Here is a 16,967-nt window from a genome sequence, read left to right on the forward strand (position 1 = left end):
GGTCAGTTAACTATGAAATCTTCTGTTTGTCCTTATACATGGGTGTTTTTTGTCACTCAAAATCCCCATACATGGGGAAAGCCCCCATATTTGTGCCCAGGTCTCGTGACATCACTATGACATCATCAGGGATGATCACTCAAACTCCCCATACATGGGGAAAGCCCCCATATATTGTGCCCAGGTCTCGTGACATCACTATGACATCATCAGGGATGATAGTAAATCAGGGATCATATCATAGTAAATGCGACCTGCTGTCGCAATTAAGCCCATAATATGATGTCATCAATATTAGTATATGGATATATGTCAGAACCTGTTCTGACATTCCATATGTTGATCCGTCCCCATCCATCCTTCCTCCTCGATGTCTCGATGATTTTGTTTTCTTTTGGCTTTAGCCTTTTTTCTTTTTATTGATAGAGGGATAGATGAAAGTAGGCTGACAGGAAATGGGGAGAGAGATGGGGGGTGACACGCAGTAAAGGCCGTCGGGATCGGGAGTCGAACCCGCGGCACACTGCCAGACTGGATTTCCAGCCAAGGTGCCCAGACAGCTACGCCAGCCGCCCGGGCCGATGTCTCCCTTTTGACTGATACCTGTCCATTTAAACTCTGTTCAAAAGTTATTAGTGTGGCCGCGGTGCCCGGCAGCCGGCGAAAACTAGAGTTCTCAACAGGACGGAAAATTAAAGCCCGGCCCTACCTGGGTCCTCATCAAACCCTGTACACTCAAGACAATGCCACCGCTGCCACCCTTAGATCTATATGGAGCTGACCTGTTCTGACATTCCAATGATTCCATATGTTGATCTGACCTAATCAAACCCTATATACACTGAAGACACGCTCCATATATGGCCAGTGAAAGCTTCTCGCCCTCAGGCGTCTTACTGGTATTATATTAAGTATTGTATAATAATTATAACTGAGAAAATTCAATGTAATTATTCTCGTACATTATACTTGTGGGGTTTATTAAGAGAAGCTGTTAATGCCACCACTTATCATTTCTCAACTCCAGTATTTAAATAATGCTTCTGTGGAAAAAAATCAATAGGCCTAAACAAAGTTTAAAAAAGAATAATTATAACTGAAATACATTAGAAACAAAGAAAGTGCGCTTTTCACTGCCAATTACAAAGAACAAATTGCTAATGAAATTACTAATCAAAATGAAGGATTATAAAATTATTTATGGGGTAAATACACACGTGTTATTTAAAACATTTACTTTTATAGCCTATCTACATTGAATTATAGTACTAATTACAATTATAAGAAGACATCTGAAATCTGTAGCAATTCATCCCAGCCCTGCTTCTATAGGAGGGCTAAGTCATATTGCCTAGCCCTATTTTCTACATATCATATATGTACTGTATGTTATGTTGTATTTCTACATGCACATTTGGCTGTGTTCCAGGGATAGTACCAGGATACATCACGTGCAGGGCCTCATCCATTTGTCATGATGAGGAATGGGCCTGAAACCCTAAACCGTAGTCAGCAACCCTGGCCTATATTCCACAATCTGAAACTAGAGAGAGGGGGGCAATAACTGTGTGTGCTCTCGCTCAAGCATGTACTTAGCCCGGGGCTTTTTCTTGTGCTATCAACCCTATCTCTGCATTAGGAGACAAAATGGTGTCTGCTGGGGCTCTGGGATAAGGGGAAGAGAGTTTTTCATCCTTGGCACAATCAGGCTACACAAGCTGCTTAACGCTGAAGTAATCATAAAATGCACCTCTGGGTTATTTATTCATATCGGCACACTTTGTACTGAGTTAGCTCACACTGTGAGCTAGGCCCTAGGCCTGCAACTATCCATTATTTTCTTAGCGATTATTCTATCGATACTTTTTGAGTGGTGTAAACCACTCCTACGACTGGCTTTGTTAGTTTACGTCTGTCTGTCTGTCTGTCTGTTCGTACCAAAAAATGAGCATGGTTGCTACCGTCACCCAGTTCACCCGGGTGTGATTTCATTACGTCAGACATTACGTCAGATCAGAGCTGATCAGGCTATATAAGACCTTACACCACTCAGTTCACACGGGTGTGATTTTTTTTTTTACTATTAATCAAATCATTGAGAAGTGTGTTTTGTTTGATATTGGATAATGTTTATGTATCGAAAAATTCAGATAGCAGATCTACAAGCTAGTTTTGGATGCGTGACACAGGATATATGTGTCCTCAGAGAAACAAGAGCCAACTGAATTGATGCATCCGTGATTGCAGCACTAACTGCCCGGTTTTACCGTGTGTGCAATGCATGGTCGTAAAATGAATCGTAAAAATGACATGAGGTTTATTACGATGCTATCGCTTTAGGATATGCTTGCAGTTGTTTGTGTGTTTTTCTGTGAAAGCTGTATTGATTTTCTAAGGATATGGGTCTTTATGCTCGTGCAAACAAATAGACTTGATGTTCTCTGGCTTTCCTTGGTCCACTGGGCCATTATTTCAGATCACACATATTTATTAGCGTCAGCATTGATATACATTGATATATGTCTTTCATATGTCTTTCATACATCTTCTATTTTACATCCAGTTAGCTTATACAAGTTCAGGGGATAGTCAGAGCCTGCTCTGCTTTATAAAATATATGTAATTTTCATAAAATGTGCGCCATTAGCTCTATTCTTGTAAATGCAGTGTATGCTTCCTTGGTGCCAAGTGCTCAATGTTGGGAGGTGAGGTGACTCATATTGTTAGTCAGAGCAGATTGAGTGTAGAGGAGATTGAGTGTAGAGGAAACCGTCATTGTCAGAGACGGAATGATAAATTGCGAAGGGGTTGAGTCATTTCTTTACAACCTTTAAGGTGGAATTCAGACATTCGGTAGTCTCAAAGAGAATGTAATGTTCGTCATTTCGAGTGTAATAATGCAGCAGTGCTGCATTATCATTTAAAAAAAGGATTCCTGTTGTTGAGATAAAACAGAAACCAGACTGTAATTGGCTTGTAAACTCTTATCAGATAAATAAAAATCTGGCTCCCACTCCCATCTGCAGACACTTTACTAACAAATCAATATCTCACTTAAGGTCACAGATACATAGAGTGGGGACACTATCTCCTTGTGCCGGTGGTAGCCTATGAAAGCCTATTAAAGTCAATCGGGCCCCTGAAAAGGATGCTTGCAATCTACAGTATGAATTAATCATTGTTATTTTCATGTCTTGTCTTAAGACCTGTCCCTTACAGGATTAAAGACAACAAAAGCATAATTATACGATATGACATTTTTTGCACATCTTTTTTTTAAACAATATATTTATTGACATTCTTTTTCAATTATATAAAACATTACAGTTATAGCTCTCTTGTAACACAAGAGCCAAAAGAAATCTCCTTCGCTTAACCCAAGCTCTCTAATATTCAGTAAATACAAAATTCTTGTGTGTTAAAAATAAGCCATTTAAGTCTTCCTGCATCACTGAACCATATCAACTCTGAGTTGTGTCAGAGACAATTCCCTAAGAACACTAAGTAATAGGTCTATACACCTCTTTATCTCTCACATTAATATAGGCTGTCAGTCACATCTCTTTCTCTCTCACATTCGTAGCAGGGAAGTCTTGTCTGCTTGCTGAATGTCCCACGCCAACACTTCCCAACCTGCGGGCCATGGCCCACTGGTGTTCCGTGAGGATATTGCAAGTGGGCCCCCCAAATAATTGACAAAACTCAAAGACTTTATTGATACAAAATGTTGTGGTATTTTTTCATAATTTAATTGTGATACAGATAAATAGGAACTTGAAATATACTACGTTGGTTCCATTGATCCAAGCCAGAATACAATCGATTGATTGTTCAGTGTACATGCTCCGAAAATTTAGAGAGGTTCAGAGATGATGAAGATGAGAAGATGAGAAGATGAGAAGCACATTTAACACAATGGGAAAATCTGTGTACTATTGAACGTCTCCCTACAAATAGCCTGTACTAATAATAGCCTGTACGAATCCCCAGAGGCACCACGTTTAATTTAATGTGTTTAGTTTTAATTGTATTACTTTTATTGCGTTTATTTTTTATTTTTTTGTGATTGTAAAGTTGATGTAATTCATGTTTTTGTTAAAATGTTTGTCTGTGTCGGACCCCAGGAAGAGTAGCTTTTGTCATGGCAAAAGCTAACGGGGATCCTAATGAACAATAAACTAAAGGATAATAAGAAGAATCTGCCCAGATTATCATACAATGATTATTTCTCCCAGGATTCTTCCTGCGTCATCTTCCTGATGACTCTAATGGGCTTAGATCATGCCGATCTGTCCTGCTGTATTGACTGGTCATTGTGCTCTTGTACAGAGAGGTCTCAGGGCTAAGCATCTCTAATAGTGCAGAGAGGAGAGGTGACTCTGGCCTTTCTGGGCCCATTAGCACATCGTGATGTTGGAGCCACTCTCTCAGATCCAGTTTCACATGGGCAGCCCTCAGCCTCGCTCTGACCTGTGTTCTCTGTCCTGTCTTTCAGCCATCATGAACCCCAAGAGCCAAGAGAACAAGAGCTTCAGCTTTGATTACTCATACTGGTCGCACACCTCGGTAAGCACTGCTGCACCCCCACAGCGGACACGTGCACGCACGCACGCACGCACGCACGCACGCACGCACGCACGCACACACACACACACACACACACACACACACACATATGTAACCACCTGGATTCAAACCCAGGTCTCCGACATGGCAAACCAAACATCTCCTACTACTTTCCCTAAGGGGACCCCTCCTCCCGGCTTCAATGCTACAGGCAGGGCTAATCTGCTACACATGTACGTATACAGTACACACAGTACAAAACACAGATGAAATGGTTTAACAACGTACATTAAGTATGCATGTAACGATACACTCAACTCACGATACGATACGTATCACGATATGAGGTTCACGATATGATTTTTCACGATATTTTATACACAAAATTATTTTCCAGACAAATGACCGAAAAATCTTTTTTTTAATGATTTATCTTCCCCCAAGCTTTTTTCACATTTTTTTATTTAACTACATTGCAAAAGTAGCAGTACAGTAGGTTGACAGGAAACGGGGAGAGAGATGGGGGGGAAGACACGCAGCAAAGGTGTCGGGATCTGGAACCCTGTCGCTGTCGGGCTGGATTACCAGCTATATAAAATGTGCTTTTATATAGCACATTTTTCTATATAAAAAATATTATATATATATATCAACGCATGGATTAACCACCTAAGCGTTAAGTTATACTTCTATGCACAACAGTGTAGCGCAAACATTGTGAAATTAGCAAATATACAAGCGTTGTGAGCTTGTAAGTTGTAGATTGTCTTTTTTCAGTATTTTTGTATTTTTCTTTTGCTTTTCATGACATGTCTAACATTTGGATAAATTAGTGATCGATCATTTTATTTATAATTATTTTGGATTAAATCGATTAGTTCGATTAACTGTTGCACCCTTGTAACAACATCATAGGTACAGCAGAACAAATGGATTTTTGGTGTTTTGTGAAATGACTGAGTTAAATACTTTCCTTACTGTCCTTACCCTCTGTCCACAGCCCGAGGACATCAACTATGCCTCTCAGGTGCAGGTCTACAAAGACATCGGCGAAGAGATGCTTCTGCATGCCTTCGAGGGCTACAACGTCTGCATCTTCGCTTACGGTCAGACCGGCGCTGGCAAGTCTTACACCATGATGGGCAAACAGGATGTCAAGGACCAGCAGGGAATCATTCCTCTGGTAGAGATTACACCTTATTTATCATGTCTCTTAAGCCTGAGTTATTCTTAGTTGCGCTTGTATCGTGCACTGAATAGCCGATCTACAAGACACTGGAGCAGCACGGACAATTCAAGCCTTTTATTTAAGTACAAAAGGAAATGACTAACTTTCGACCTACACGGTCTTCACAGTCATGACTGTGATGAAGACCGTGTAGGTCCAAACGTTAGGTCATTTCTTTTTTCAGCGTCTTCTCCTATCTCTGCAACTGTTGTCCTTGCTCCTGTGATGTACCGGACTAGCCGATCGAGGCTTGAGGCGCGTTGGTAGATTCCCTTTGTTAGCCAATCTACAAGCTTGCAGCGCGTCACATGCCCGTCACGCCGCAAGCTTGCTGATCGACTATATATTTTTGGTATGCGACACAAGTGCAGCTAATTATTATAGATCAAGTTTGAAAATCTTGCATAACCAAAGAATGAATGAATTAAATAGTGTGAAAAGATTATAACGTTTGTCTTGGTTTTGTCCTACCAGATGTGTGAAGATCTTTTCTTAAAGATCCACAGCAACAATGACAACAACATGTCCTACTCCGTCGAGGTACGCTTCCATCACCACCTTCCCCTCAAGAAATGTATACCCGAAAACTTTTTTGTCCACTCTAACGTTATGATTTCCGTTGACAAATCCGTCCAGGTGAGCTACATGGAAATCTACTGTGAGCGCGTGCGTGACCTACTGAACCCCAAGAACAAGGGCAACCTACGTGTGCGAGAGCATCCTCTGATGGGACCTTACGTGGAGGACCTGTCCAAGCTGGCCGTCACCTCGTACAATGACATCTCGGACCTGATGGACTCTGGGAACAAGGCTAGGTGTTGCTTCTTTTCTTGCTTTTCACGGAGCGAGTTGTGTCAAAGGCTGTGGTGAAGCGCAGGCGGTGTACACTACACTAGCGACTGTGCCATGCTGCTTGCGTGGCCGTGATTGAAGAACAAATGGAGTTCAGTGCTTAATACATCAAAGACATCCTGTTTTTTGGGAGGAGGAAAAATGTAGGGCACTGCTTAAATTAAGGGATGAACAAAAGCCAATGAAAGTCTGACATGCAAACGCGATATGCCATATGTAAGGGATAATGCATGGCTAGTTGGTCATTGTTGATATATCAACAATGACCATTGACCACCTACCTAGCCATGCATTATCCCGCTTACACGGCTACTTAATACATACATCATGTTGGATACAGCAGTAAATCGAGCAGCACAGGCTGCGCAGCATCTGGCGCTCTGAGGCTTTGCTTAGACAGCGGTCTGTTATACAGCGGAGCAGTCTGTTATCCAGAAATAACACACTACTGAATTAGTACTCAATCAAGCCTAATTCTCAAACCACCACATCCCAGCCTTGACAGCTGTATTGATTGGCATTGACAATACACTGTATTGTAAATACACACAGACTATAGACTATAAACCATAGTCTCCATTGATTACTGTATTGACTACAGTAATCAATGATCAATTGATTGATTGATTGATCAATCAATCAATTGTCATTGCACTGCCACTAAAGCCGCCTCCCTTCCACACTCACAAACAATATCAATATCAATAATAAACAAACAATCGGCACAAGCACCCACACCCCCGCACGCACACATTCGCACGGGCCACGGAACACTGTAGCCAGGTCTATAAAAACAAGCCCAGAAAAAATGCCATTCAACACGCTACTTACACACACTACAACTCGCTTAAAACCCGCGGACCTGGCAACACTGCATCCTGTTTTCCCATTGGCTACTGTTGCTAATTTGTTGCCACGTCTAAGAAAACAAGCCCGTAAACCGTGACTTCCTACAGCCTACTTACACACACTACCACTCGCTTACAATACGTGGACCTGGCAACACTACATTACATCTTCCCATTGGCCCAAACGCCACCACGTCACCCACGAGTTTTCATGTTACGTTTCTCACATCCGACAGCACCACCGGACGTTACACACTACACACACACACATTAGAATAAGAACAAGACGAACGCTTGCCAGCCACACACACACACACACCCACACACACACACAACAGCCAATGCAAACTAATAGGCGAGTGTGCTCCGGTGCGGTATTTCCGAACGTGCCCATCTCATCGCCACAACGCGCGCAGTCGGATGAAAAGTTCTTCCGCGCATTATTTCTTTCCCAGTCTCACCACACCACGGACTCATTGTAACCTCGCATCAGTGTCACTGCAGACACGTATTCACACTGGAGGATTTGTGACTGAGTGACTGTGTGTGTGTGTGTGTGTGTGTGTGTGTGTGTGTGTGTGTGTAGTTTTACACTGCACAGTTGCGCAGTGCACACCATGGGACAAATCAGCTTTTCACCCCCTGCCACTGTGCCCACAAACGCATGTCCAAGAGGAAAACAATCTAAACATTATATACTAACGTCAGCATCGGGCACATTAACACACACAAGCGTTATTAGTTGAGTTTTCTTATTGAAGTGCCTCTGAATTGTAACGGTGTGTTTATGTCAGTCAGCGATGCGATCCGTTGTTATTCAGCCACCACCAGCACCATACGCACGGACTGGAGAGAGGCAAAGTGTTTCTCTCCCTTCGGCTCATGTAGCCCTCATTGTAACTACAAATATTGTTCCCGAAGAAACAATGTGGGGTCACTGCAATCCAAAAGATTGTAGGCCTACTATAATGCAGTCAAGGTCCCCCCAAAAATATACTACAGTATTTTCTGCTCCATTCTCAACATATTTTGGTTTCCAAAAACAGTAATTTATTGTAAGTAAACAAAAACAGTAACAAGCAGCATGTGTGCTTATTTTAATTTCATTGAATTTGCTTTGATGTGAAAATACAACAAATAATAATAATACCCATCCGTTACTACATGTGAAGGGCACAATACTGGGTTTAAAAACACAGCTGAAACATGAAGTGGAGTCTGTCAAATCCCGCAATTTCCTTCTTCCCATTGCGCTGCAACGGAACTAGGATGAGCCGCCCGAAGGGCGGCGAAATTCTAGTACTATAACATGTCAAAAATAGATATAGAAAGTGGTTAAGTGGTTAAATGTAAAATGGGATTGCGAAATTCTTTGATTTTCAAAGTATTCCTGAGTGGGGTGTACACTGTACAGTCATTTCACTGTAGTTCCATCAAGCGTTGTTGAAAGTGTATACTTCTCTACAGAACTGTGGCCGCCACCAACATGAACGAGACCAGCAGTCGCTCACATGCCGTCTTCAACATCATCTTCACCCAGAAACGCCACGACAATGATTCTGAAAACACTTCCGAGAAGGTACAGGTTTTTTCTTAGCCTTAGCCTTTTCTTAGTTTTTTTCCTATTCAAATTGAATAGAAAAGCTCTATATAAATTTCAGTAGGCATGTAACGATTCATTCAACTCACGATATGATCCGAATCACGATATGATTTTTCACGATTTTCTTTAAATACAAACGTTTTTTCCAGGAAAATGACAGAATTATATAATTATTTTATTATTTTTCTTACACCAGTATTTTCTTTCTCTTTAAATTTTCTTCTCTAATCCTCTTTTCAATACAATAGCAAATGACTGAATCGATTTTAATCGATTCATGATATATCGTTTCAAAATCGTTTTAAAATGTAGATATTATTATTATTACAGTTGTCGAACCATTGTTGTTGCCAAACAATGGTTCGGGGATCCATTTTTATGGGTCACGAGTAAATATCTTATTTTGTTTCGTGACAACCCTATTCATACTGAAGTTTTTCTTTTGCAGGTCAGCAAAATCAGCCTGGTGGATTTGGCTGGGAGTGAGAGGGCTGATTCCACAGGAGCCAAAGGGACCAGACTCAAGGTGATTGTCAGCAACTTGTAACGCTAAAAGCTTAGTTTGGATACTGGACAAACAGTGATGCACCATGAATACTACAGTGTCTGGTGGAAACCTTGTATGTCTGAAACGGTTATTTTTCAGGAAAGGGAAAAAAGATGGCAGCTATATATATCTTGCGCCATCCCTTACCCCTTATCCCTAAACTTATTTGCCATTTTTTACTATTTTAAAACATTTTAAAATAGTGTTGATGTAGATTGGCTTGTTGAACTATTTTAAAATATTATTTAAATATTTCCAATGGATGCAGTGTTGGTGTTTATTTATAAAACCCACAGACAGATGTAACGACTTTCACAAGGAACAAAATAAAAATACAGCCCATCTAAGTTCACAATGTGACACTTTAGTATGACAAAGAAGGGCATACATTTACAAAAATAAAAAATGAAAGCGTTGAAATATGGAGATACAAGGTTTCTGCACGACAATGACTATGTTTAGTTTCAGCAGAAATGACTTCTGCCTCTCATCCTGATACAGGAAGGAGCAAATATCAATAAATCTCTGACCACGCTGGGTAAAGTCATCTCTGCACTGGCAGAAGTGGTGGCACTGGTACGACACTATATATTTTCCCCCAAGTGTTTTTATGTTTCACATTAAGTAAATTGTAAAATGTAATGAACAAACAAATAATATTTTTACTATGAATTACTTCCCTTTCCTAGGACACTGGACCAAACAAGGTAATTTTCTACAAGCATCAGATACATCAAGAATGTCATCTTTTTACCTTTGTTGATAAACTGACTGTTGTCCTTATCTGTGCATGTGATGTGTTCGTTAACAGAATAAGAAGAAGAAAAAAGTGGAGAACCACATCCCATACAGAGACTCTGTGCTGACCTGGCTGCTGAGAGAAAATTTGGGTATGAGTAGTATTTGTGTACTGTATTTGTCAGTACAACAAAGTATGTGTCAGCATGTTCCAAATAACCTCTCCTCTCCTCTCTACCCCTACAGGGGGTAATTCGCGCACGGCCATGGTGGCTGCCCTCAGTCCCGCGGACATCAACTATGATGAGACTCTAAGCACACTCAGGTACAACACAGAGTACAGGTACAGTCACACACGTCCTCCCACAGTGCAGAGGACGGTGGACGTTGAAGGGCATTGAAGACGCTGAGAGGAATACGCTTCACTCTTTGAATGCCCTTCAAAGGTCTGCTGCAGTGACAAGGGACAGATTTGACGCTATACTGTATAGAGGAGGCCATGAAGTTTTGTTTTTTGCAAGTGCTTGGCTCTCTCAGCACTCACATTGGAGTGGAAATTCTCCCGTGTAGAAGTGCAACAGATGCTGGAAATAATTTTTTTAATAAAATAATTAATTCATAATCAATCCCTATTTTGGGCATGTAAAAAAATAAGCCAAAGAATTTAAGAGTGGGGGAGAGAGAGGACAGCAGCCTGCCATCTAGATCTTTAATTAGCAGTATTTACAACAACGGACTGCTTACTTTACACTTGGGGTGTATAAAATAACACTTAAGTGGTTCATCGATTTGTTGATACATACAGTAAATATAGGTCTTAATAAATGTATTAAAAACCCGCTTCTCGATTATTTGATTAATCGGAAAAGCAATCGACAGAATTTATCACTAAGGAAATAATGGATAGTAACAGCCCTACTTCCGTGTTGTTGCAGGTACGCCGACCGCGCCAAGCAGATCCGCTGCAACGCCGTCATCAACGAAGACCCCAACCACCGTCTGGTGCGCAACCTCAAGGATGAGGTGTCTCGTCTGAAGGAGCTCCTCTATGCCCAGGGACTGGGTGACATCATTGACAGTAAGGGATTTTCTTCTGAGTGTCTCTGCGTTATATCAAGTTTAGCCTTGTGCCAAGACTGGCAGAGATTTATTTTTATGGAGAAGCACGGTCACGGAACACAGAATTCCAAACACTATTTGGGGAAGTGGCCAAGACAGATACATAAATGTCAGAATCGATAAAATAAATCTCTGACAGTCTTGGTGGTCCAAGGCTATGTTAAAGTTTGTTTTAATGCAGTGCTTCTCTACTCTGGTCCTGCTAGCCAGTTTTCCAGTTTAATGAACTCATGTGGCGACTGTAGCTGGGAGGGTAGAGAGGACATCTGGTAATCAGAAGGTCGCCGATTCGACCCATGGCATGGACCCTTCAAGTGTCTCTGAGCAATACACTTCTAAGACACTTCTAAGACAACAGAACAGTCATTAAAAGCCATCTGCTGGGTGCATGCAGAAAAGTAATGTCCCCTCCCTGAGGACGATACAATACTCCCCTTCCCTTTCCTTTCATATACTGTCCCAGATCTAAGTTAGTCCCCTGGTAATAACCGGCAGTATACTCAGGGTCCTCTCGACTGCCGAGTGAAGTCTGCTGGTGGCCCAGATTGTCACTGTTGGGCAGAAACCTTGCATATAGGACATTTCATCTCATTTATTTTCACAAGTGTCACGCAAAAGCAGTAAAAAAAAAACAGCTAATCTACAAGCCCAATACACTATTGCTATTTTTGAGTGTCTGTGGGTTTCAATTTGGAATCCAGGTTCTTTTTCCCATTTCCTGAAAAGTAGCTGGTTTTGGAATTTGGACATACAGGTTTCTGCCTGACAGCGACGAGCTCTAACTCAGTTCCTCTGGGGATACGTGTCAATACTCAGGGTCCTCTACACTGGAGCTGAGGGCCACTTATATATATACCTTTATTGAAAGGATAAACCCCTTGAGATGTCACATCTCATTTTCGAGGGGGTCCTTGCTTTATTGGCTCTGCCCAGGGACCACTTTCTCCACAGTAATGCACACACACACAACCCCCCCCCCCCACCTCCTCCTGTCCACACAGCACATCTCACAGGCACACTAGTTTGTTTTCATGCACGTCACGTGTGTGCAACACTATCGCAAGAATGTGGTATTTTTCGCCCCCATTGTCCTGAACCTTGTGATTCATTCATTGGCAAGAGAAAAGTCGCCAGGCTGTGTAGCAGTCGAGTGTGCTCACTGCTCATCAGCTAATTCACTGAGCAATGCCCTTAAGACTGACTTGTACTTCCTGGGACGTATTTCCAGCGGAAAAAAGTGGCATTTATTTTGTGTGATGAATAATACATTTGCTTTTCATCTAATACTTGCTCGCAGTAATATCCTCTGTTTGTAACTCTGAGCGTTTCAATTTGGTTAGGGCTGCAACTATTTCAAACATTTTCAAAAATGTCACAATTTACCAAGTAGCGAAAATAGTTGACCTTGTAGATTGGCTATTTTTGCTATTCATGGTAGTATACAGTATAGGCCTTTAAATGGTTAAAATAACACGAGGATTGTTTTGTACATAACTCCATCTTAAAGTGTTGCCTTGTCTGTTTTTCCTGTCTCTCTGTCTATATCTTTTTCCATCGTTGTCTCTCTTTCCTTCCTCTCTCTCAGCATATCGGGGGTCGGGCACTGAGATAGAGGGTTTGAAATGTGTGTTTCTATGGCTCTGTGGCTTTGCACTACCGTCATCCTGGCTTGCCGGCCCTCTCTTGACGGCTCCAGTACAATAGCAGCTTTCACTTTGTTCTCTGCAGCACCATGTAATCATGAGGAATGATCAGTCAAAGAGATGGGGTGAATGATTAGTCAACATTGATTTCTATCCCACCTGGAGTTGCTAATGCTAATGCAAAGTGGAAAACAACCGGGGCCCATTTCGGCTTGATGCTGATTTATGGCCGTTGTTATAGCCCTGGGCGATATGACTTCACTTCGATGTCACGATTATTTATTTATTTTTGCGATTTTTGTACACAACAACGTATAATACAGGGTGGGTAATCAAAGTGGGTAATCAAACTAATGCATTTAGTTGATTATAAAAAAATATGTTAGAATTGTCTGTGTCTATTAATTGATAAATAAGAACAAAAACTGCTTCTTGATTATTTGATAAATAATATTATATATATTATATATATATTATATATTCTAAATATCGGTTTCGATCGGTTAAATCGCCCAGCCTCAGTCATTGTCCTCTTGGTGATCTTGTGAGTTCTTGGCTATCGGTGCCAATTCAGTGGTGCTGTAGAGATTCTGTGTGCATTTGGCTTTGTAGCTTTTTGGCATCAGTGAATGAGCTTAGGCAATGCTAATGAAGTGCACACACGCAAGAAATGCAATTTGTTCTGATCAGCTGAGATATATATTATAATTTAGTTAATGTGTCCGCTTCCTTGATGACTGTGCGAGAAGGGCTTGTACTGTTGCTGGCTCAGATTGCCAGAGAATGCTGAGCCCTTCCTCTGGCAGAGGCAGAGCGTTCCTCTCTGTGATACCATCATACCACTCTGTACTGTCTCCTATTGGCTACTGGCAATCAAGCAAGTCCAGGTTCAAAAACCCTCCTACCAGTGACGTTTTTACATTTGACACATTTGACGTTTTCACATTTGTTTTTGTATTAATGCGAGAACAATGGCTTCCATTATAGCATGCTAATATTCCAGGAATAGAAAGCCTGCGGTTTCTATTAGCTTGGATTGCTGAACTGTCCACAGCCCTCCTCTGAGACACAAACAATAGACAATAATGGTACCATTTTATCATGAGCATTAGTGAGGACCAATTATGTGAAGATACCGGTACGTTGAAAATGGGTGAAGTCGTCCTTTAAGATCTGAGTCCGATTCTACAAATACCTTCTAAATCAGTGGTTCTCTCAAACCTTTTCGTGCCAAGGACCCCCAAAAGGATGTATGTTTGTTTTGGCCAGAGAGACCACCAGGAGAGAAGATTTGTGCAAAACAAATCTAAATTAACACAATTTTGGGCATGACGTCTATATTAGAATTGGTGTATGGGTGGTGGGTGGATGGTGGGTCACAAACGTAACATCCAGATTTGATTGGCCAAGCTTCATGTGATGTGCTCTGATTCAGCTAGATTTTCATCTAGCGGATCTACAAGCTCACAACATGTCATGATGTGACACCTTGTGAGCTTAAGTGGTTAATTAAATGGCTCTTTTACAAAATATGTGGGAAAAACACCGGAGAGTCCTAAATTAGCCTACAGATGTAGGCTAATTTAGGACTCTCTACTCAAATGCTACTCAAATGCTGTCATGCCAGGGACCGCCATAAGATCTTTCACAAATTCTTCGCAAGACTTTTCTAAATCGTTCAAAAATAGACGATCTGTAGTGAGCTTGTAGGTTGGCTATTTTCAAGTATAGCTGAAGTATAAAATGTGGTTAAAGTGGTAAAACTAATTCTTATGCTATATTAGAGAAATTTAGCTGGGGATCTGCTGGGAAACAACATACATGTAACAATGCTATGGCCTTCAATGCCCAGCGCCATCGGTACATTGTGAGGTCATCTCCAGTGAGCTTATCTCATCAATGTTTATTTTTTTCTCCATAATATAGGACATCATTAATGGACTTTAATTAGATGCTGCCTTTTGGCAGACAGCAGAGATTGTCCAGACTGTGATACACTGTCCCTCTTTACTGCTGTCTGTTGCCATGGAAGCTGCATGGCAGCGCCAGCATGCCGTCCGTGTCTTGGAGGCGTTGCTTCTCAACGTAGGGTCCAGGGACCCAAAAGGTGTCTGAATGGGTCTGTAACTCTGAGAGTGTGTACAAATGGAACCAAATGGACCCGTAGTTAAATAAACTCTGAGGATTTTACAGTGTAGATTGCGGTGCCAGACCAAAAATAAATACATAAAGCAAACTGTGGGGAGGGGGGTCCTTGAAATTAAAAAGGTTGAGAATCACTAACCTATTCTGGGACTCCAATCGCTCTGTGTAAAGGGTCCATTTGGACCCCCCTGTTGGTCCCTGGAACCTGACATTGAAAACCAGTGTCTAGGAGAATGAAACATAAGACTCGGTGAAGAGAGGAGAAAAATGTGTTGGTGGGATTCAGTTGAGCAAGCAGCTACTGTACGCTTAAAGCAGCTGATTAGCTGCTTTAAGCGTACAGTAGCTTGCTCAACTGAATATATTTGAAGAAGAATCAGTTATATACCCGTGATCATAATCGTATCATTTTTCAACGCATCTAAAGGTCTTTGTCTCGCAGTTTCCCTCCTGTGAGCCTTCTACTCTGCCACAAAAATGGATTTCCTGGTAATTTAACGGTTGCCCATGGAGCAGTAAATGAATTGAGCAAGGCTTTTAGATGTAATCTGACCGCCATGTGCAGTCTTTTTAGTGATCTGAGCCGGAAATGCCCAGCTGCAGGGATCCGTCTACCCTTGTGGTCGAGCTAGTGCACGCACAAAAAGGGAAAACATGAAATGTTTTGAAGTGGCGTTCGGCGATTCATTTTAGGGGAGCAAAAATTCATCAAAGTAGGCTAACTGATTTAATCGTTCTAAGCGAACAGTTTAAAAAGGAAATTAAATAGTTGATCTACAAGTTCACAACACTCCATTGACAATGGCAAGTTGGCAGCAGAGTTTTAATAAAGTGGTTCTCAATGGTTTTCATGTCAAGGACCCTGCAATTAATATGTATTAGAGGCGAGCCCCATCTGAAAAGATGTTATGCCAGGTACTCCATACTGATTAGTGTTGTTAAAATGTTTCAAGATTGTATATTGGCTATTTTGTATGTTTCAGGGGGGTCCCTGGACCCCACTTTGAGAGCCACTGCTTTAATCCACTTGTAGAGCTTCTGTCCGGAGTGACAGATATGCGTCGTAAACTTGCCGTGTTATTGAATGGTCCTTGCAGAGGTTGCATGGTCCTGCAGTTGGTTCCGCGGGAAACCCTTTGCTCGATGTTTGACGACATGCACCCTAAAAAAAATCAGAAGTGTTGGTTTGATTCCGTCAGAGTTAACCACTTTCAACCTGGCTGGCGTCCCTATTTTGAGCATATCATAATAGGCAAAAATGTTCAAAGGTCAATGTTAAGAAATCTTTCAAAAATAGCAGATCTACAAGCTCACAATACGTTGTGAGCTTCGTTTGGCTGTTGTCACCACGCCTACTCAGGTATAATTGGTTAACTGAACACTCCTTTCCTCAGTCCCGCTTTAGTTGGATGTTTGCATCTTTGAAGCTGCTCCTGTGGCTGTGCATCGCAATGCTGTGTGGCTTCTATCCCCCTGGTCTTGCTCTGTGTCACAATACTGTCGCAGTGTAACATCTATATGTCTCAGTGTAACGTCTATATTTGTTTCAAGCCACTTCTCTTCTTTCTTCCTCTTTTCCGTCTCCACCCCCTTCTCCCTTTCCTCCTTATCTTTCCGCTTCCTCCTGTTGTTCCTCTTGCCTCCCTCCCCGCCCGCTTTCCCGTACACAGCCAAATTG

At 41.6% G+C, this 16,967-nt stretch overlaps 1 protein-coding gene across 4 annotated transcripts in view; it reads left to right on the forward strand.

The window, feature by feature from the left end:
• Positions 1 to 16,967, forward strand: part of kif1aa (kinesin family member 1Aa) — a 63,013-nt gene that overhangs the window by 11,059 nt on the left and 34,987 nt on the right. For all 4 annotated transcript variants that reach the window (XM_079506582.1, XM_079506584.1, XM_079506583.1 and 1 more), the window contains exons 3-13: positions 4,496 to 4,566; positions 5,567 to 5,749; positions 6,269 to 6,334; positions 6,431 to 6,609; positions 8,962 to 9,073; positions 9,546 to 9,623; positions 10,146 to 10,220; positions 10,334 to 10,351; positions 10,456 to 10,534; positions 10,629 to 10,707; positions 11,318 to 11,460. In XM_079506582.1, coding sequence (XP_079362708.1) covers positions 4,496 to 4,566; positions 5,567 to 5,749; positions 6,269 to 6,334; positions 6,431 to 6,609; positions 8,962 to 9,073; positions 9,546 to 9,623; positions 10,146 to 10,220; positions 10,334 to 10,351; positions 10,456 to 10,534; positions 10,629 to 10,707; positions 11,318 to 11,460 — 1,083 coding nt within the window. The remainder of the gene's footprint in view (positions 1 to 4,495; positions 4,567 to 5,566; positions 5,750 to 6,268; positions 6,335 to 6,430; positions 6,610 to 8,961; positions 9,074 to 9,545; positions 9,624 to 10,145; positions 10,221 to 10,333; positions 10,352 to 10,455; positions 10,535 to 10,628; positions 10,708 to 11,317; positions 11,461 to 16,967) is intronic.

This window comes from Electrona antarctica, assembly GCF_951216825.1.
Source record: "Electrona antarctica genome assembly, chromosome: 7".
Lineage (NCBI taxonomy): Eukaryota > Metazoa > Chordata > Actinopteri > Myctophiformes > Myctophidae > Electrona > Electrona antarctica.